We start from the raw sequence: 23,084 nt of genomic DNA on the forward strand, positions 1-23,084 counted from the left end.
GGCTCGTGACATCACTGATAATGGTCATATAATCCCCCATAGACGATCACCGATGTGGAAACGTGTCTAGTTCATCCTTGTCGAAACAAGCCTAACAACCAACTTCACCTTTTATAGGAAAACATGGACATATACGCCAAAGACATAAAGAAACCCAAGCCAGCGTTGTTTTATAACATAAAGGTAAATTATTATCATTGCTTTATGGTTATTGATGAATATTATTAGTTTATAATGATGATCCAATAGGCTATTGATACAATAATAATATTAATTTAATTTGTTCAAGTTCAATACTATTATTTATGTTCACTGTCATTTAGTAGAAGCATATTTTTTCTCTCTCTATATATATTTTAACAATCTCTTTTGACACTTTAAAAAGTAATTTACAGTGCACTTGCTGTTGTTGCTCTGGTGACAGTGGAAGCACATTATATTATTATTTATTCTGTCATGAATTTTATTGTCTTTGGACTTGGAACCTGAACTTTGGCTTTAACACTCACTCGTGAGTTCTTATAATAGAGCTTTGTGTTTTATTAGTGCACAGCCCTTTAAAATAAAATAGGGGGAAAAAATGTAATGTTATTAATAACATCTAATAATATAACTTATAAATCAAACCACCAAGACAATGTGTGCTCATCTTTAGGGTTATAAAGTTCTGCTGTTTCCAATCCTGTATCCTCTGCTCATCTGCATTGTGAATATAGTAAAGAGTTCTCTGCAGTAATGCATTATTTCATGCTGGTATGTTTTCTGTCTTTCATTTGTAAAGCCCAGTTTGTTTGAAGCCCTGGATGTTTAATTCAAGGTGTTTGACAGCTGAAACAGGTTTTGCTGATTGAGACTGTCAGTGCAGGTAGACTTCTGTCATCTTGAAGCAGCTGTGGAGGGGTTAGCAGTTCAGGATGAGGACCTCGGCCCAGGGGGCTGTACTGTATATCAGATGGCTTGCCAGAAGCGATGCTTAGTTGAAGTACAGCATTAACTGCATTCATTCCCATTTTACTCAAAACCAATATCTGTGGAATGTAGGGGATAGTAGACAAAAATATGGTTCTGTCATCTCTCAAATTATGTCTTCTGTGAGTACATTGTTTAATAAAGATGTTTTTGTGTTTGGAAATTGTTTGGATAAAGATCTCCCTGACCACAGACTGTTGTGGTGTCAAAACTATTTCATCTTGGCTTTGCCAGAGAATCGTGGATTTATTTGAAATTGATATCTGTTCATTTCCCCAAGGAGTATTTTGTTTTTGTTTTTTACCACGATACACAGATCTTGACCAACATTAACTATGTTTACATGCACCAAAATGATCCATTAGTAATTGGACTCATGCCTCAGTAGGACTGAAAAGCCTTCATGTAAACATCTAAATCAAATCGACTGAGCTGACTCTAAATTCAATTTTAATTGGATTGAAATGGGTGGTGTAGACCTGAAACAATCCTATCATTAGGAAAAACTATGCATGTAAATGCTTGAAAACAACTATCTTCTCAATCAGATTCACACATACCTTGCACGCCTGCATGATTCACATTTAAACGAACCTTTAATAAAATAATCTGTTTACATAAGGTTCACTACTTACAAATGTGCATATCTTTATTTACATCTTATGAACGGATCAGTAAAGGAGACTGATTTTTCTAAATATTGCTTTTAAAGAACTCTTGACATATACTTGTCAGCAAGTCAAAAATAACAGTTACACTCATGGTAGGTCCAGTGGCATTGTAGCAGCTTTGTTCAGAATACACATGTAATGCAAAATATATAAAACGGATTGCAGAATCTGAAATGGAAAATTAGTGTGTGTAAACATACCTATTGTTTGCTTGTTGCACTTCAAATTCACAGTGATCGGTTGACATTGCAATTAGGCATTACAGAAAATTCCATCCGAGTTTGTCTAGATTTGCATAAATCCTTTAGACTCATACCTGCTCATTCCTCCACCTAAAGGAACTGTCTGCGAATCACCTCTGACAAACCAGCCCAAAGGTTGTTGGTCATATCTTTCACACCTAGTTCAGATCTGTTTTGTGTATTTGTGAAAATTGTTGGCACGGTACAACAACCTTAAGCAGAAACAATTCCAATGATGGTTGTTTGGAATTACAATAGACAGTTTGACATGACACAGATGCAGAAGTGTCTGCTTAGTTTTCCTTACTCCATTCTATGGAATTCCTTTTTGCCCCCTTATTAGGAACTATCTGTTATTGTGGACATTTATTATTAGTGAATGAGACTACAAGTAGAGAGAAGCTTCATACACTCTCCAAAATCAAACTTCGCTTCTCTGTTAAACTCAGCTTTAATGTAGACTTTATATGTTTGCAATAAGGGTGTGAGAGTTTACAGGTATGTTTAAATAAATTGAGTTTGTGTCTGCGTGACCAATGAGGCATAACTGCATATGTTAAATGGACAGGTTTTGCATGTATGTATTTTGTTCATCTGGGTGAGTCAGGCAGTGATGACGTATGTTGAAAGAAGGTGTAGAACATGCTGTTCAGAGTACTTGGCCTGTGTTTACAATCCTTTAACCCCCTTTTTTAGATTTAAACTGATTTGAACTGACAGGTATGCTGATATATAACATGCAGTTGTGACATTCTTATTGTTTTGCTTCCAAATATTTTGTACTTTTTGACTATTTAGCACGTTTTTCAACTTTTTTGTATTAGCAGGTTACATAACAGAAACATCTTAGCTGTTAAGCCGCCTTATTTCATTTAAATGCAGGATGGGTTTTCAAAAGAACAATTTCTGTAGAGCCTGTCATTAGAAATTGCAGAGAGGGAGTGTTGTTTATTTGGGCTACAGGTCATTGTAAGTTTGCAGCTGTTGAAATAAGTCAAATATTAAATGTCACATTGATCTTGCATTTTTCCTTTTATTCTACCATCAACTGATTTGCTTTTGGCAGTATGCACAATGCAAAGGTTCATTTAGTCTTTACTAGGAAAAGATTGGTTGAATCGGTATTGCATTAGGGTGAACCAGCGCCTCCAGATTGTTTCACTTGATTTCATTGAATCGTTGCTTACAACCTCTAACTTTTTTAGTGTCCCATTTGCAAGATTCTCTTTGAAGCCATTCAATGTGAAAATCTGTGAATACAGACGTCACTAAATGTTTTCTTGTAAAATGAATAGAATATAGAAATGGGTTGTGCTCATTTCAACCCAAAGTGAAACAGCGTCTGAATGTCGTGTTATTTTTGTGGCTGTGGTGCACAGGATGGGCAAAAATGATTGGAACATTGGGATTGTACTTTTTTGACTGTTTAAGCTTTATATCCTGAGGAAATCCGAAAATGTCTGCTTAATGGCTCCTGTAACACGTGATAGCAGTGCAGAGATGCATGTAAAACATCAAACTTCAAAGTCAGTTTTCCCCTGATTCTCTTAACTCAGCAGGACTCTTCATGGAGCACAATAGCTGCTGAGGAGGGGGAAAAAATCCAGGTCTGGACAGACGACAGGAACTGCTTTTCAGCACGTTCATCGAATCTTTCGCCACTGGTTTTCTATCCGTGGAGTTTGAATCACTCACTGTGTCCTAAAAACTTTAGGCTGGATTTATGAAGTCAATGCAATTCAAACATAATTAAAATGCACTGATGATTCGAAAAACTAATGACATTCTATCAAAGTCCCCTAAAGGCGCATAATTAAGTTCACTCAGCGGTCATCTTGCTCTTTCTGTTTTGGCAATAGTCAAACAATTTCCTATTTTCTTGAATAGGGAAATGAAAGTTTGAATTGACCAAAATCTCTGAATCTGTTTGACAATTCAATAATATAATGCAGTCAAATCTGACAACAAAAGTATCATATATTTTGCTTCTTAACTTAAAGGAATAGTTCCCCCAAAAAGGAAAATTTGGTCATTATTTATGTCGTTCCAAATCTGTATAAGTTTCTTTCTTATGTTGAGCACAAAAGTAGATATTTTGATGAATTTTGAATAGCCAAACTGTTGTCGGTCCCCATTGACTTCCATAGTAGGAAAAGAAATACTATGGAAGTAAATGGGGCCCATCAACTCTTTGATTACTACTAGCATTCTTCAAAACATATTTTATGTTCAACATAAGAATGAAACTCATACAGGTTTGGGATGACATGAGGGTAAATGCTGGCAGAATTTTCATTTTTGGGTGAACTATTCTTTTAAATCATGCAGTGAAACTATATTTTCCAACACTTGATCTTAACCTGGGGCCTGGGTTTATTCTTAATAATAATAATAATAATAACCTGGTAAAAAAAAAAAATAATAATCAAGGTGTAAACTAAATATTTATTTTTAATGCATTTTTGCTCATCAAATATTGTTTTATTTCCCAGTTTCTGTTAATAATTTTTTTTTAAACAAGCAAATTTGTCATAATTTCAACATGCCAAATGAAATATTATACGTAATATGAGGGACATGTTCAGATATTTTGTTGGAACCACTGTTTTACAGACAAATGCGATAAAGAGTAAATGAAAAGCTGATGTCTCTATGAAAAAAGTATTTGATTATTTTCCCCCTGATTTCCTAGAACGCGTAAAGCAGCCTGCCAGAGCTTAAATGCTTGAGGTAACAGTATGACAAATGTCTGACAATAATTTTCTCTCACACATGGCAGGATTGTTTTATATTTGAATTATTCTTTCCAAAATTCCAAAAACAATTCACACACTGCTTCAATACAAAACAAATATTTCAGTATGCTTTGTGCTTGTTTACCCAAGGCTACTCTGTAATAGTTATTCACGACGCAGTGACTGATCAAATGCATGCCAGCTCTGCAAAAGATTTACGACTGCTTGTGGAGAATTACACACCGATGAACCTGCCAGCTGTAATTTGCGTAGGAACGTGTCAAGTTATTATGTGCATATGCTGTTGCTTGCACTTTTGTTAAGACCTATAATCCATCAAAACAGTAACATGGCCTGGTCATAGTACACCTACTGTACCTCAGGGACACTTCTTGAGTAATGGCCTCTGGAGACAGATTGCTCATAGTGTTAGTTTATCAGAGAGTCTTGAGAAAACAATAAAAAGAGAAATCTGCTTGAGCTTCCCTGTAACATCATACGTGAAAGGATCCAGACGTGGCTAAAGCGTGTCGAATAATTCGAGCAGAACCGAATGTGGAACTGGCACAGGGGCAGAAAGAGGCACAGAGCTGCCATTCAAACGTCTAACTAAAGCATTTAGTTGGGCTGCTTGAGTGGGCACAGCCTATCAAAATATTTCCATAATTAAAAGCCCATTCGCCGAAAAACATGAAAGAAATCATGGCAACTGTGTCAAAAGCAGCTATTATGTGTGCTAACAAACCATGAAGCTGAAGATTTAATGGGAGCATTAGCTGTTCTAGTAAGCATAGTGCTTTGGTCTGCAACGGTTGAGAGCTGAGGAGTGGAGGAGAGGGATTTATGTCTTGTGTTTGTTTAGGAAATCCAGTCCAGATCTCTACATGCCCCATCAGATTGCTTCATGCCTCTGAGACCTTTGCGAACGTTCCTCCACTTGTGCTCATGACGTCTTGGGCACAAAAAAAGCATTATATCATATGGGAGCAGCTGCCTCACTCTCATACACAAACAGGGAAATGTTCCAATTTATGAGCTTTTATCTCCACTGCATTTGACTTATCGCCAAGAGCCTCTCTCTTGAGAGAGAGGTGAACAAACGCTGCTAAGTCTCTAGAAAAACATTACTCTCAGTGCATTTGCCAACCAGTACAACAAGTAAACATGACTATCTCTCTGCTTCAGTCTTTTTATGCTGGCTTATGCATAGTATGCATCTAAAAAAAAAAAATCAAGAATTTTTTTATTTTTTTCTGCAAACTATAAGAGTCATTGGTGATTCTAGAATTTTAAAAAATTCACTGGGAGTATTTTTAATCAATTTTACACATATTTCAACAGAGTTGGAAAATTTTGATTTATCCCTATATAAATAAATTGGGTGTTTATTTAAAATATAGATACTATGTACAAAAGGACAGGTACTGCAGTGTAAATGATTAGTAAAATGATTAGTTATACAAACATTTTGCTTATGAGGGTTAAGATGGATATAAAGGTTGCAATTCCTTTTGTTGCCACTAGTGGGATGGAAATGACAATTACGTTTCAATTACGTTCAATAAGTTTTGTTGTGTAGTTTCATTTTGCACTGGCGTATTTGGCTGCCCATAACCAGTCTTAAAGGGTTAGTTCACCCCAAAATTTTTATATTTAATTACTCACCCTCATGTCATTCCAAACCCGTAAGACCTTGGTTCATCTTCAGAACACAAATTACGATATTTTTGATAAAATCAAAAAACTCCAAGACACCTCATAGACACAAATGCAACTGCAATGTTCCCAGGTCCAGAAACGTAGTAAGAACATTGGTAAAATAGTCCAAGTGACATCAGTGGTTCAACTGTAATTTTACCAAGCTACGAGAAAAAAATTCTGTGCAAAGAAAATAATAATAATATGATTTATTCAACAATTCTTCTCTCTGAGTTACTGTCTTCCGCCATTTTGAAGAGTAGGCCTACCCCAGAACGTAATCAACGAAATTAGCATTGTTTACGTTCAGCATGCGCACACTTTCTACTGAAAGTAAACAACACTGATTATGTTAACCACTGATGTCACATGGACTAATTTACTGATACCCTTGCTACGTTTCTGGACATTGCAGTTGCATTGCTGTCTTGAAGAGTCAAAGAGCTCTCAGATTTTATCAAAAATATCCTAAATTATGTTCCGAAGATGAACGAAGGTCTTACAGGTCTATAACTACAATAATTTAAGTAATTAATCACAGAATTTTCATTTTTGGGTGAACTTACCCTTAAAGGCTTTCTTAAAGAGCCAATCCGATTTCATATAAGGCTGATGTCCACATGGCTCCACCCCTAGCTCTGCCCCTGGTCACACCCTATAGTTACTTAAGCAACTTGTGATAAAACCATAGACTGTATAAAAACATGGATGTAGTGTCCGTGACGTTACCCGTAGACTTCTGAAGAGCGTTTTTGAAGCTCAAAGTGTGCAGAACGGGCCGTCGCCATTTTGGCAGCACGTCACCGCGCGTCTCTCCCAGATAATCGAAAAAGGGGCAAAAAGGCGGGAGCTGGTTTCTGAAGCCACGCCCACCTAGCTCGACGGCAGTGTCAGCAGCAGCAATCCACCTGTCACTCAAGTGGCCACGCCCTTAATTATTCAGAACTTTAAGGCTTAATATAATTTAAACGAAAGAGTTATAAAAAAAATTCACCCCCCTCACAGTTGTCATGAAGGGCAAAATTAGCTATATAGACCAAAATAATTTTTTGAACCAGGCTGTAAACATGTTTTTTTTCTGCTGTAAAGTTGGACATTTTAACATGAGGAGTCTATGGGACTGACTCCATTTTGCAGCCAGCCTCTAGTGGCCAGTCGATGAATTGCAGTTTTAGTCACTTCCTTGTTGGCTTCACGAGAGAGAGCGGGAGGTTGCCGCTCAGATAAAACTGAAGTTTTCTACCAGATTTTTATTATCAAAAAAGGTTGTTGGTTGGATTTTGAAATGTGAGTGTTGCGATAAAAATGCAGCAAAAATGATTTGAGGTTGCAGTAAATTGTAAAAGGGTGGGGTTTAATTGGTGTAAATCAGTGGTTCCCAACCATGTTCCTGGAGCCACCCCAACAATGCACTTTTTACATGTCTCCTAAATCAAAAACATGCAAAATCTGCAGTGTTGTGGGGACTCCAGGAATGTGGTTGAGAGCCACTGGACTAAATGGTTAGAGAAGTGTAATTTTCATCAGTTTAAGTTGACATTTTAATTGCATTAAAAAAAAAAAAAGAATGGCAAGAAAAAAAGGATAAAATAATAAAATGATCACTTATTAATGGAAAGCAGAGACACCACTGCTCCACATTTTACGAACTGTCTTTATTTTATCACTTATTTGGACAATAAGGAACTTTTGGGGCGATGGTTTGCTTTTGATAGCCGGATGAAGACAACTGTGTAAATCTTGAAGGTGTTTTTAGGAGAAGCTCTACGGTTTGGATTAAACTGTATTGCCCTTTCCCTTTTTTGTGATTAGGGACATGTTACGAACCAAACACAAGTGAATTTAGATATATTGTGAAATCAGTGTGATTAACCTTCGTGTTTTGAGGTGAGGCAGTGAAGATCAAAGTCCCAGGTCTCACTGTCTGTAGAGATATAGTAGGGAGCTCTAATTTTTAGAGAGTTGTTCAGCTCCAAATGTGCTTTTTTTAAAAACTCCCATGTGACACAGTAACAACATACTGATGAATGCTGCCGTTTAGATTATAGAACATCAAGTTCCTTAAATCATATGATAATTTTTAGTACACTTGAAAATTATAATTAGTACACTGTAATGATAACCCTTATGTATGACAGTTCTTGTACACTTTGTTGCTCTCTCTTCCTATAGTTCTTTGTGTTGTGTCATGGCCTGCTCCAACTCACTCAGCTCTTGTATAGCTCTTACTTCAAGAGCACCATCACCACAATCGAGAGACGCTATGGCCTGGACAGCCTCTCTTCAGGAACCATCTCTTCCCTCCACGAGGTACAGGTCACATCACAAACAGTCATCCAGAGTCATCTGTGGTTTGCATAAGTGAAACCAATTAGTGAGGCTCTAACTCTAATAAATAAAGAACTATTTAGATATTAACTTAAAGGGATACTCCACCCCAAAATGAAAATATTGTCATTAATCTCTTACCCCCAAGTCATTCCAAACCCGTAAAAGCTTCGTTTGTCTTCGAAACACAATTTAAGATTTTTAGGAAGAAAACCAGTAGGCTTGAGACTGTCCCATAGACTGCCAAGTAAAATACACTGTCAAGGTCCAGAAAAGTATGAAAGACATTGTCAGAATAGTCCATCTGCCATCAATGGTTCAAACGTAACATTATGAAGAGACGAGAATACTTTTTGTAAGCGAAGAAAACAAAAATAATGACTTTTTTCAACAATTCCTTTGTCAACTGTGGCGCTGATGATACAGAAGAGCATACGCAGCATATGGTGATATGGAGAGACACAGAGGAGACTGCTGACAAAGGAATTGTTGAATAAAGTTATAACTTTACATTTCAACTCATACAAAAATCAATCTCGTCGCTTCATAACGTTGCGGTTGAATCACTGATGGCAGATGGACTATTCTGACGATGTCTTTTATACTTTTCTGGACCTTGACAGTGTAACTTACTTGGAGTCTATGGGACAGTCAGAGGCCCTCCCGGTTTTCATCCAAAATATCTTAAATTGTGTTCCGAAGACGAACAAAGCTTTTACGGGTTTGTAACGACATGAGGGTAAGTGATTAATGACAAAATTTTCATTTTGGGGTGGAGTATCCCTTTAACTGAAATTTTCATTTTTCTGCTCTTCTCAATTTACTTGTTGTTGAATATCAGTTAGTGTATTCTATTGCTGTATTGTTTTAGGGTGACATGGTGTTTTAAGTGAGTGTTAAATGACAGCAAAGGTAATATAAATGTAAAAATGGAGGGAGAAAGCATGTATACCATAATATCCAATCCACAGGTATCTAATATTGGCTAATAAACCAATATGATACCATTATTATGTGCATCCCTAATTATGTAATATACAAGGTATTTTTATAATAATAAATCATGAAATTATTAACAGTATAATGGTCAATCCAGACCAGTTTAGATCAAAATGAATGCTTATTCAGTCTTATGTACAGAACAGCCATTCTTTTATCAGCAAAAAAGTTAAATAACCAACCAGTGTTATTTTAGTATGATTGTGTTAGTGTTTTAAATTATATATATATATTTTTCTGTCTTCTCTTCTCACTTTAATTTTAGTTAAAGTTTTTGTAATTTTGTCATGTTTTTGTCATTATATCTATATAGGTTTTATTAATTGTATTTCTTAGTTTTAGTTATGTTAGTACTTTGAGATAAAACAAAAATGTGATATAATAAATTAACAATAATTACCCTGCAACCGACATGGGCTTTCTGATGAGGCTGGTTATTCAGGGAAGCTTAAACTAGTTAAGCTAGACGATCAAATGTGGATGACTACAGTATACAATATGCTGGTCAACAAGGAAGAGGCTGAATACTGTATATTAGGTATATACATGTAATACCAAATGTATGTGACTTGTTATTCTTTCTTTTTTTTATTAGGTAGGGAACACAGTTCTTATAGCGTTTGTTAGTTACATGGGTAGTCGGGTTCACCGACCTCGCTTCATTGGACTAGGCGGCCTGCTAATGTCCATCAGTGCCATGATCTTAGCTCTACCTCACTTCCTGTCCCAGCCCTACACCTTTGACTCTGTCCTGCATGGTAAGTGTCATTCAAGCCATTAGCATCCCCATTCATCTCGATAGAACCATATGAAACCAGTTAATGTGACTGTATTTGGAAATCTTGGAATGAGCTCTGAATTCTTTTTCTCCTCATTTCTGTCTTAGTTTTTTTTTTTCTGCATGTTAATATTGTTTCATGCCCCAGAGTAAAGGATCTTAGACTCTAAGCTCATCAAAATGATAATATCACAATATTCATTTAAAAAGGCTCAGGACACTTTGAAGAAAACCAGACACAACAAAGAGGGGATCTAAAATAACACAGCTGGATGATAAACATCAGCTTAGACATAACAGGGTAGGCAGGTCTACAGGAAGTTGCTGCGGAGACACTCCATTTTGACCCTAGACTCCCTTCTTAGACAGGGTTTAGCATTAGTTTGAGAAAAAATCATGAAGAAATAAATGGATTGAAGTTGAAAAGGGAACAGATAGAGAGAAAAAGGCAAAGACGTGGACAAAGTAACAGGGAGATACTGTGAAGATAAAGCTGCCTGATTTCTCTCTGAAGAGAAAATCAGCCGGAATTTACTCCAAGAGATAACAGTTATCTCCCTTGGACCTTTAATTTTTGCTTCATTCTCTCACTTCCCTTGCTTCTTTCTGCAGATACTGTCATTTGGCCATACACATTGCAATGCTATGCAAAGCTTAAATGAAATATGCAGCCACTTACGTAAGACGTTCAATGCTTAGCTCACTCATTTTTTTTCTTTTACTCACTTTCATGATGCTCCAAACCTGTTTTGACTAAAACAAGAGGAGTTGTATCATAGACGGTCCAAGCTTCTTATTTGCATACAATTTAAGTGAATGGTGTCTTGTCTGTTTATGGTCTACACTTTGTTGTATTAATAAGAGTAGTGCTGTTAAACGATTAATCGCATCAAAAAATAAAAGTTTTTGTTTACATAATATATATGTGTGTGCTGTGCTACATACATTTATTATGTATATATAAATACACACACATATATTATATTTTTTTTAAGAAAATATTTACATGTATATATTTATATTCATAATTTACATTATATATACATTTATTTAATATCTAAACATATATTTTCATAGATATATACATACCTGTGTGTATTTATACATACATAAATATACACAGTACACATATATTATATTAAACACAAACTTTTGTTTAACATGCGATTAATCACGATTAATCATTTGAGAGCATTAGATAAGAGCAATTTGGACAATGTACTTAACTCCATTTGTGTTCATAAAAGTTTGAAACATTATGAGGTGAGTAAATGATGAACAATTAACCGTCAGGAGCACCTTCACCCCTCAAGTTCACACTTAAAATGCAGAATGTTTAGTTTTCATCATTCCAGTAAACTTTTATGAAAGTTTCTAAACACAGATATTTGGACGGATGATGTGAACTGGTGGTTAGGATGAATATGGTGTATTTCTTTGTCTCAATCCCACAGCGAGCAAACAGGACATGTGTTATTTGCATGTGAATGCAACGGGTGCTGAATCTTGTGGTCAGGAGGATTCACGGAAGCTTGTGGACACCAGTAAATTTTGGGTGTTAATGGCTACGGCCCAGCTGCTGTTTGGAATCGGTTCTGTCCCCATCCAACCTTTTGGAATATCTTATATAGATGACTTTGCAGGAGTTGGGAATTCTGCTCTCTATATTGGTAAAAAAAATTGTCATGTTTTTCACAATGTTATTTAAACTTTAAAGAGCTGTAAAGATTAAGAGATTCCTGTTGTTGCATGTTGCAGCTATTCTCTTTGCTGTGTCAGTGTTTGGGCCGTCCTTTGGATACCTCCTGGGCTCTGTGGTTTTGCGGATTTATGTGGATGTGGACAGAGCCAGCACAGGTTTGTGTACCTTTTAAGTCACAGCAAGAGCTTATTCCTTTTCTTTATGTTGTTGCTCAGTGTAGTTAGCTGCGGTGTTACATATTATGCCATTTCTTTCATCTAGGGGGGGCATTGGAGTTAACCCCTACTGACCCTCGATGGGTCGGTGCATGGTGGATGGGTCTGCTCATCACTTCTGGAGGTCTTGCTCTCACCTCAATCCCTTACTTCTTCTTTCCCAGAACACTTCATGTAGAGAAGGTTAATCACACTTTTGTATTAATAACAAATGAGAATATGTATGGCACTGATTCCTGAGACGTTTGATCAAAAATACAGAAAATACTGAATAATATTATTACATTTTAAAATAAGAGTTTTATGTTTTAAAATAACTGGTTTTTATTTTTATATCATTTAAAATGTAATTGATTCCTGTTATGGAAAAGCTGGATTTTTTTAAGCAGCCATCACTCCAGTCTTCAGTGTCATATAATCCTTCAGAAATCATTCTAATAACCCGATTTGGTGCTAAATAAACATTTCTTATTTTTATCAGTGTTGAAATTTTAATAATAAATATTATATTTTATATATGGGGGGTGGGGGTAATCTTTAACCAATTGAATGTTCAAAAGAGCAACTTTTATTTTTCTTTGTTTGGCATTACTTTCATGTTTGATCAGTTTAATGCATCCTTACAGAAAGTATACATTTCTTGAAAAAAAATAAAAAATCCCCTGAACTTTTGAACAGTGATATATACCTGTATTATACCTCTTTTAAAAGATTTTACAGCTGTACAGTATTCCTACTTTTTGTAAAGAAGATAAAATGGGCCCTAATCTTAAAATCTTGTATTTTCTGTGTCACAACCATTATATCTCCATCAATCAAACTCTGAAAACTTGTTTGGGAACTTGAGGTAATTGCCCAAATTTAAATCATGTCTGAGCTACCCACAGCAGAAAAAATGTGCATTATGAGCAAATTATGTCTATTATGTCAACGCTATCAGTGTGAGAAATCTTCTGTCTGACAGTGGTGGTAGTTCATTAGGTGCACCAAAGTTCATAATCCTCTTCTATTATCCATTCATTAATCCAGTCCAATCCAATCCATTGGAACAAATCGGTAAATAAAGTTTTATTTTTGCTTTTCTTTAGCATGTTTGTCTCACTGTGCTTAATTACTACTGATAGTTATTTTGTATATTCCTTCCCTGCTGTATTCTGACAGTTTTTAGGAAGAAATCCCAATAATACAACTAGCTGCCATCCTGTCACGATCAACTTAGATAATCTGTGTGTTTGACAGTGTGAGACCAGTACACCGTGTTTTTTGTATCTGATATGCAGTAGACAATACCTCTACATTCACAATGAGAAGCTGAGACTGTTACCATATTCCTGAAATCTCATCACAATATGCCATCTTCTTTTAAAAAATGTAAAAATAGTGGTAGAATAAGTGACAAAAACCTTTCTTGGTTCAAAAATATAAGCAGATGAATAATTCATTACTGTAAAAAGACTTTTCTTTACAAAACAAACAGACCAATTTGAAAATCTTCTTTTGCAGCCTTTTGAATTGGAAAGTGACATCTTGAAAGAAGACCCCAAGAAGTCAGAGGGCTCCATGCTGGATTTCTTGAAAAGTGAGTCCACTCTTATTGATTCATTATGAGACTTACCCATTAGTATTAGTATAGTAAGGCCATTTTATTTGTATAGTTATAGCCATTTAAATACTTTACCTACAATTAAGAAATAAAGTTGACTAGGGCAATTCAAATGTCTGCACTCCTGTGCCGTACGTGTACTGTTTGTCAGTGTCTTGGCTCTTGAGTCATACATCATGCTCAGGTTGTTAATGTAACAGGATCTGACTCGTTCTTATGAAAATACAGGCCTCCAGGGCATGATTTGTAAGCAGCTGGTTTATGCATGACCATGTCTTCATTCAAGTGTATTCAAGGCAAAATTGATTTCCTGTTTCAAAATAGTTGTTCACTTTGAGAGTGTTTAGATTAAGTTCACACACACTGGTTTCCGTGTTTCATGGGGACATTCCATAGAAATAATGTTTTTTTATACTGTACAAACTGTAATTTCTATCCCCTTACCCTAAACCTACCCTTCATACAAAAATTTCTGCATAAATATCATTAAAGTCTCTGTTTGTATAATTGTCAGGTGTCCCGCTACTTTGTCCATATAGTGTGTGTATAGGACATACACTCTTATATTGGTCAAACAAATTTTGTTTACATTTGCAAATATAAAAGGTTGGTCACACTTTATTTTAAGGTCCAATTCTCGCTATTAACAAACCATTTTGGCCAAAACTATGACTTTTGCCTCAAACTCCTAATTTGCTGCTTATTAATAGTTAGTTAAGTATTTTTAAGGTATTGGGTAGGATCTGGAAAGTAGAATATGGTCATTCAGAATATGTGCTTTATAAGTACTAATAAACAGCCAATATGTTAATAATTGGTGTGTTAATAAGCAACTAGTTAATAGTGAGAATTGGTCCCTATACTAAAGTGTTTCCAAAAGGTTAAATTGGAATTGTATTTTTGCAGTGTTCCCTAAGATGTTCATTAGGCTGCTGCTGAGTCCTGTCTTCATGTTGCTGGTTCTGACCCAATGCTGTTTCTCCTCCGTAATCGCTGGACTTGCCACCTTCCTCAACAAATTTCTTGAGCGGCAGTACAGTGCCTCTGCGGCCTACAGCAGCCTTCTTATTGGTCAGTAAACATAATTGAATAGAATACATTACAGGTTTCAGAGAAATGTGGCAATAGTCTCAGACATTCATGTGTACAGTATTGTATTTGGAATAGATGTTTTCGTACTGAGGAAGATCACTTATCTGTGAATAAATCTTTGTTTTCTCTCAGGTGCTTTAAACCTGCCATCCATTGCTGTGGGGATGGTGCTCGGGGGTCTGATCATGAAACGCTGGGGGTTGTCGTTCAGAGCCATTCCACGCTTCTCTGTTGTAATGCTCACCATCTCCATCTTCTGCTGTTTACCCCTCTTCTTCATGGGCTGCCCCACACAAAATGTCGCTGATGTTTATGGCGTTAATGGGTGAGTTTAACAGAATGTTCTTTTGATTTAGCTGACTCTTGCGGATTTTTTTTATTTATTTATTTATTTTTGCATTCCTAGATAGAGAAAAATAAATAAATAAGTCAGGTCTGGCCTGGCCTGGGTAGGTGAGAAACCACAAAACAGAGTGTTCTTATTTGTTTGATTGCTTCCATGTTTTTGGAATATTCTCTGTTTAAATAATTAACTCTCTGAAGACTGATTGCACAGACAGCCCTTCTTGAGAAACTTGAGCTTAACTGTCTTGCTTAAAGGCATTGTGATAAGTCCATTTTTGGCAATTTCCCTCATTCTAAAGTTATGCATTTGGCTGACACTTCTAAAGCACATCACATCCCAATCAAACAATACATTAAATAAAATAAACCATCACAATAGAACCCAACACATTAGTTTGCTTCATCCTAAATCACCAAAAATAAATTAATTTTTTTCAACAAAATACAATTAAAAAAGACCAAAATATATTGCTAACATAGAATTGAAAATATATTTACATACATATATATTAGACATATATTAGACATATTTTAAAATATATTTTTATTATATTGTCTAAAAAATATATTTAAATTACCCAGAATGTAGTTTAAGATTGGAAATATATTTTCTTTCTGGCATTTGAAAGTGTAGACTAAATTTGTTTTTCTTAAGTTGTGCTAGATGTGTTCAAATGGGAACTCTAGTGACTTGATTATGTGCCATGGACATTATGAACATTCTCCTATTATTATGTCATTATTGTGTGAGAACAGTTACACAATTTCACACACTATAAGGTTTACTCAGTTAAATGGTCTACATCCTGAGCCCTGACCAATGTTCTTATCAGACTTGACTGTGTCTGGATGTTAAAGGAACAGTTCATTGTCTACTTGGTCCCATGTTGTCACAAACATTTATTAATTCTTTCATGGGACACAAAATATGAATATTGTGCTGGTCATTTATTCCAATAAAATTACAATGAATGAAAACTTCAGCACAAAAAGCAGCTTAAAACTATCATAAACACAGTAGTCCATACCACTTGTGTGCTATATTCCAATCTCTTGGAGCTATACAATAACGTTATGTGATGAACAATATGAAATTTTCATTACTGACTGATAATCTTCCAGTCCTATGAGATGTTACCTAATATGACTGGATCACTGAATTTGAGAACTGAATCAGAATATAAATATAGTCAAAATATAATCATATGGACCAAGTTTATTGTGCTTGTTTTGTAATTTTGAAGTCCCCATTTATTTTATATTAAAAGGATTGACCAAAATATCTTTTTTAGTGTTCTATGTAAGAAAAAAAAAAGTAATGAGTAATGTCATAATTTTTGAGTTCAAACTACTTTAATATGAACAATTTATAAAATGTTTCTGCATTCTGCAAGAAGAAGCTAAATTGTGTCATTCTGCCCAGGACGCCTCCACTGTCCTGTCATGCCAGTTGCTCCTGTTCCAACAAAACCTTTAACCCAGTGTGTGGGGAAAACAACATTGAATACGTCTCACCCTGCACTGCTGGCTGCACAAACTTCACCATGGATCCCAAAAACTCATATAGAGTCCAGGTAAATAAATCTGACAACCAAAACAGAAATTGGTCATGAAATTTCCATACCATTATCTCAAACCAGAGCAGAGTCACTGCATAGATCTGTCCATCTAGACCTTTATTTAGCTCATTACTGAAGCCAGATAGCAGCTCAGTGTGAGTCTCTGCTGTACTAGCAACACCGAGCAAATGACCGGTCATGGTCTCTTAGAGATCAATGGGTTGAGTCCAATCAATCCCTAATTAGTAATACTTCCTGGAGGAAGTGCTTTGGGGACTCGGAACAATTCTAAAGTGTTAAAGCTTCTGTATAACTGCACAGCAAGAGACTTACAGGAGCAGCAGCTGATGATAAATTATTCTATATGACACAGCACATATCATACCACGAGGTAATTATAGTGAGAAATAGACTTGGGCCTGGACTCCCTTGCTTGAATTAAACAAAACAGGCAATCAAGGACACTGTGTCATTGGAAGTCAATAGAGCACAAGGCAAGAATTATAAGTGTTAGTATTAGCTGCATCAATGAAACACTGTTAGTTGTTGTTCTCTTTATAATAATAGTATCCTTTAGTGATCACTTGTAATAATGTTTGTAATGAATGTAAGCACTAATGCAGGGTTTCTCAGCTGGTTTTGTTAACCCACAATTAATCATTCAAAAGTAAAGAAAATCGTCTCTAAAAGGAAACAGTGGAATGCATTAATTATTGTATTATTGGTTTCTTATATTATTATGCAACAAAACATATTTTGTCCTTATTACATGTAAACCTTTATTTATTGAAGTTTGAGTCAGATTTCCTTTTACCTTGGGTAGTTTTTGACATCACGCTATCTTGTGACAGGTAAATTTGTTTCATATTGTGTAGCCTTTTACTTAAATCAATTTGGAAAGCATGTTTATTAGCCTATTTAATTATTTATTTATTTTTTTACTTACTTTTTATAAATTAGTTGGTTAGTTTTTGAGTCTTATTTATTTTATTTTATTTTATTTTTCCTGCTCTCTGTGACTTAAGCAGACCTGTAGATTTTTTTTATTTTTTTATGTGTGTTTCTTAACTAGAAATAATTATGGTGACCAATATTTTTCATTCAATCAGAATTTGGTGCCTGAATGTTTGTTCTACTGATAAATGGCAAAATCTTCTAAATCCAGTATCCCTCCACACACAGATTTATAGTAACTGCAAGTGTATTCCTGGTTTGGCCACAGCCAAACCTGGCCCTTGTGCAAACACCTGCCCTCACTATCTCCTGCCTGTAATGCTCCTTATATCTCTGGCCGGACTTATTGCCAGCCTAACACACAACCCCATCTACATGATGGTGCTCAGGTGAGAAACAAATACCAAAACACTGCATGTAGTGTGAGAACTTAAAATATAAGAAATCTCCAGATAGAGTTTTTGTATCTTATTTTACTCATTCTGTCTTTATCTACAGGTCAGTTCCTTCAGAAGAAAAGTCCTTTGCCATTGGGGTTCAGTTTCTGCTTCTCAGGGTTCTGAGTAAGTAAAATACCAAAACACCTTTTTTTTCTTTTTTTTTTTTACTTTTACTTTTATTAATTTATTTATTGTGAAATGCAATTTAAATGATAAGTGCAGAGTGCAATAAGTATACAGACAAACATCTTTCCCTAAAATGTATCCTGAAAGATCCTCAAAACAAGATAAGTGCTAATACACAGAGGGGAACAGAGAACAGTGGTCAGTGTAAATCACAGTGGAAATGAGTCTCAGATAAGGACTCTTTTCTGTGCAAGTGCAATTGCAATACTGTAAGTACTGTAGCGCCCCCTTCTGGCGATACAACAACATAGCTACTGTGTGAGGGGTACAATCAATCAATCAATCTCTGGTACAGTTCCTAAATCTACAAACTATCGATGCCTTTTTGGTACTTTAGTGAATAGTTTATATATTTGTTGACATTTGTAGAAAATTACGAATTTTTCTCTCTCTCTTTGCTTAGCCTGGCTGCCAGCTCCAGCTCTGTTCGGGATGACCATAGACTCCACGTGTATCAAGTGGAAAATGTCTTGTGGGAAAAAGCAAGGATGTGGTTACTATGACAACAACCTCCTTAGAAACAGGTACGATTAGGTTCTATTTAGACCTCAATGCATTACGAAGGTACATTTGCATCAAATATTGATAGCTTTTTAATGAAGTGAGTTTAAACAAACATACGCTCTGCATATATTCAGCCAAACAAGGCTAAAAACAGAAGGCAGACTATGCTAATTAGGGTTTATAAACTAATTAGTAGCACTGATGATGATCATGATGACTTGTTGCAGGTATCTAGGACTGCAGTTGGGGTATAAGACATTAGGCATTGCGCTCCTGGCATTCATTGGCTGGAAAATGCAGCGGACCAGAGAGTACAGCTTAGAGAATAAGCTAGAGGGACCCATGTGATGCCTCAACTCTGCTTAACCCATCAAAGCTCACTTTTGAGAACCCTCTCAGTGAGTTGAGCCCCTGGATATTTCTTGTCAGAACCCCCTCCTTCTAACACCTGACTGGAAAAGCTTGGACATTTCTCAAGTTGTACATTAACTTCTTGGGCATTTATTTCCACCTGCATGTAAGTGGGGCCATAACTGGACAGATTCAGGGATTTTCCACCTTCACAGTTATTTTGGTAGTAATAATTAACTACATATAGCGCATAAAACAATTTATCATACTTATAGCCACAGTTCTCATCAACAGATTTCTAGGATTTAGGATTGTGGCACCTTTAGGGAGGTCACAAAACCTCCCTAAAGAAAAAAAAAAAAGAGAGAAATGTCTATAGTTTGTCCTTATCTTTGGTTATTACACAAATTGAAAATGATTATTTTTTTTGGTCCATCTGTATTTGAAGACTATGTGAAGGATGTGGAGTGCTCTTTACCCTAATGCACACAGATACACGAGTGTGTCGAATATCAAACGGTGTATGAGTTGAGGTGTGTAGCTTCAGATAATGATAGTAACCTGAGCAGATTTAAAATGTTACTTGCAAATGTGAAGACATTTTGAAAATAGGCATCAGATGTTTGTAAAATATATTTTTATACCTGATATTGTTGTTTTATTATACACTTTGTGCATACTTTTTTTGGCCACGGTTCAATGTACAAATGACAACATGCTTTTCTTATTGCTGCTTGGAGTAATGAACCGTGACTTTCTGATAAGTCTTTATTATTCAATATATAACATTTATTTACCAATGTATAAGTTATTTCAAATATAACATTTGTTCACAATTTGTTGCTTTTTTATTTTGCCATTTGGCTGATCTTTAATGAAAGCCAATTTCTGCCACATAAGAATTGTTTTTATTTTTTCATAATTTTGACTTTTATCTACTAAGTATGCCTTTACTCCGTTTCGATTTGTTGTAATTTTGACTTTTTATTTAATCATTATGACTTAATTTCAATGTCATAATTTTGACATTTTGTCATAATTTACTTTTTATCTCATAATTTCAGCTTTTTGTCATAATTATGACTTTATTTCATAATTTTGACTTTTTGTCATAATTGACTTTATCTTGCAATTTTGACACTTCATCTCATGATGATGACTTAAAATCTCATAATGTAAACTTTTATCTCATAAATATGATTTTAGGAGTTGCACATATTTTATCTGGTGGTTGTCAAATTTCATCTGATATTATACTGGATATTATTTATCATTATCATTAATATGATTAAAGTTACTATGTTATGTAGTCAAATTCACCATATTAGTAACTGGTTGGTTATTGTAATCTATTAATTTTCTCTTAATTAGCAAAATGGGAATTCTTTCCGAGTACCCCCTGGAAACCACTTAAGTACCCCCGGTTGAGAATTACTGATCACACAAGCAGATTTTAGATTACCAGCTCTGAGTTTTAACCACTACTCAACCCCAAGCACCAACCAACTAACAAATAAATCAAGCAGTGATAACATAGATAGATTGTATATAATAAAAAGCAGACTCTCCAGAGATTACGGTGGGCGATCCAGCATGACGTCATGTGCTTTTGTTGATACAGCATGACGTCACGCTCCGTGGGTTGATACAGCATTACGTCTTGTATGTGCGTGTGTGTGTGTGAGAGAGAGAGAGGAGAGAGAGAGAGAGAGAGAGAGGTGAGGCCGCGCATGCGCAGCAGCTACCCAGCCTGACAGTCGATCCAGTGCAGCACTCCCGTTTCCAAACGCACAGGAGCGCCGCTTTTTCCATCGCGCTGCCCCATCCAGACATTCACACCGGTGGGAACACGCTGTTAAAAAACAAGCCCTCAAACATGTCTGTGGGTAATGACTTTGGAAACCCTTTAAGGAAATTCAAACTCGTCTTTCTTGGAGAGCAAAGCGGTGAGTGTCATATTGGGAAGTTTTAAGCATTATTATTGATTATTTACAGGCGTCTGTATACACCTGCTTGACTTGAACATGATGATGAAATGTTATTAAACATCAAATTCATAGGCCAGTGGATCTAGTGTGGCTTGTTATTTGATCTGTTATGGGATTCACCTATTTAATTTGATTAAAGTAAACATTTTTCGGCTAAACAACTAATCAGTTATTAAATTATCAGCCTTTTTGCGGTTTTGTATGTGTTTCCTTCAGATATTTATTGCTGAAATGGCAAATAGGCTATTTATTTAAATGTATTAAGTGTCACTTCAACTGATTATCAAGTTTAAAGACTTAAAGCTATTTAAAGCTATTTAATTCATTTTTATTTCATAATATTGGTTTGTTGCCTTTTTTCTTTTTTAATGTACAGATATAAACTATTGATGGAAATAACTGGATTTCATTAATTTAAACAGTGATGGGTTATGTACTGCAGTCAAACATCTAAAGCCTTTGGTGTTTTTAATAATGTGCAATCAAGATGGCATAAAAGTTTCATAAAGGCCCATTTGAATGCATTGGCAGACTCCAGTGTTGTGTAAAATTTAGCTTGTGCACTTACAGAACAGAATGAATATATAAATAAATAATCTGGATGTTGAGACACACCCAGTGTGTGCCATTGAGAGAACTTGTGTAGCAGCAGCCTGCAGGCTCTGCCTGGTATTGTTTCTCTGGGATGACAGTGATGACTAGGTCAGTTGTCCATTGGGATGGTTAAATGAGTCCTAGCATTGTGAGTGATGTGAGGAGGTAGGTAAGTTAATGTTTAGCAGGGCAACTCAGCTCTGATTTCCCCTGGCATTCTGCCCCCTGTCGTCATTCAAAACCTGCTACCAGATGAATTAAGCCTCCAGAATGTCTTAGCTGTCCTCAGATCTGTGGGACTTAAGTCTGGGATTGCGCTGCGGAGAGTATGATTCACACTGTGAGAGTAAACAATGGATGCTGCCATGGTACGGAGGCACTGCTTCTCTCCAGGGATTCTGATCCCGGCTTTATTTGGTTGGCTCCATCTGAAGCCTTTCAGAGACGTTGTGAAGTAGCAAAAAGACCCTCCTCACAGCTTTGTGTGGATTTCTCTGGGTGTTGTTGATCCGTGCAGAATGTGTATCAGCTTGTGGATCTGTTCCAGTCGTTACTTCCATAAACTCTCAACTTGTTAGGCTGCGGCTGCAGAGATTTTCACGCTGCAAAGAATTCCACATTTTCTTCAGTTAAATTAGAGAATGTTTACATATGCACACTGTACTGTTTAAATGTTTCATGTTTTAAAATGTTTGTCTCTTATGCTTATGCATCACAAATACAGTAAAAAAAAATAAAAATAATAATAATTATATTGTGAAATATTATTACAATTTAAAATAGCCATTCTATTTGAATATATTTTAAAATTGACTTTATCCCTGAAGCTGAATTTTTGGTAGCCATTACTGCAGTCGTCAGTGTCACATGGTCCTTCAGAAATGATTTAGATATCCTGGTTTGGTGCTCAAAAAACATTTCCTATTATCAGTGTTAAAAACAGTTGTGTTGCTTAATGCTTTCAGTGCTTTTGATGATAACTGTGATAGATTTGATCAATTTAATGTGTCCTTGCTGAAGAAATTATTAAATTACCCAGAACTATTTTATTTTATTTTATTAAAAAAAAACTTACATTTTCTAATTCATTTTAATTAATCTGTTGAAATTTATTAAGTTAACTTAATATAA

At 35.6% G+C, this 23,084-nt stretch overlaps 2 protein-coding genes across 2 annotated transcripts in view; both read left to right on the forward strand.

Moving 5' to 3' along the window:
* The first annotated feature begins 30 nt into the window (after window positions 1-30).
* On the forward strand, window positions 31-20,207 carry LOC109069103 (solute carrier organic anion transporter family member 2A1). Its single transcript, XM_042725843.1, has 14 exons — window positions 31-183; window positions 8,488-8,625; window positions 10,238-10,400; window positions 11,875-12,090; window positions 12,179-12,277; window positions 12,384-12,520; window positions 13,841-13,916; window positions 14,847-15,011; window positions 15,165-15,357; window positions 16,801-16,951; window positions 18,119-18,279; window positions 18,389-18,453; window positions 18,920-19,040; window positions 19,248-20,207. Exons 1-14 carry the CDS (start codon window positions 124-126, stop codon window positions 19,366-19,368), a joined length of 1,866 nt encoding a protein of 621 aa, XP_042581777.1. The 5' UTR covers window positions 31-123; the 3' UTR covers window positions 19,369-20,207.
* Window positions 20,208-20,650: 443 nt separating this feature from the next.
* Window positions 20,651-23,084, forward strand: part of rab6ba (RAB6B, member RAS oncogene family a) — an 84,568-nt gene continuing 82,134 nt past the window's right edge. The window contains exon 1 of the mRNA XM_042725844.1: window positions 20,651-21,317. Within this exon, the coding sequence (XP_042581778.1) occupies window positions 21,248-21,317 (70 nt within the window). The 5' untranslated portion in view covers window positions 20,651-21,247. The remainder of the gene's footprint in view (window positions 21,318-23,084) is intronic.

This window comes from Cyprinus carpio, chromosome B6, assembly GCF_018340385.1.
Source record: "Cyprinus carpio isolate SPL01 chromosome B6, ASM1834038v1, whole genome shotgun sequence".
Classification (NCBI taxonomy): Eukaryota; Metazoa; Chordata; class Actinopteri; order Cypriniformes; family Cyprinidae; genus Cyprinus; species Cyprinus carpio.

Excerpts from the sequence above, each read along its gene's own strand:
- LOC109069103 (XM_042725843.1), top strand. The coding sequence starts at position 124 with ATGGACATATACGCCAAAGACATAAAGAAACCCAAGCCAGCGTTGTTT. Across the intron at positions 15,012-15,164 it reads CTACAGCAGCCTTCTTATTG|GTGCTTTAAACCTGCCATCC; the intron begins GTCAGTAAACAT and ends GTTTTCTCTCAG. Across the intron at positions 18,280-18,388 it reads ATCTACATGATGGTGCTCAG|GTCAGTTCCTTCAGAAGAAA; the intron begins GTGAGAAACAAA and ends CTTTATCTACAG.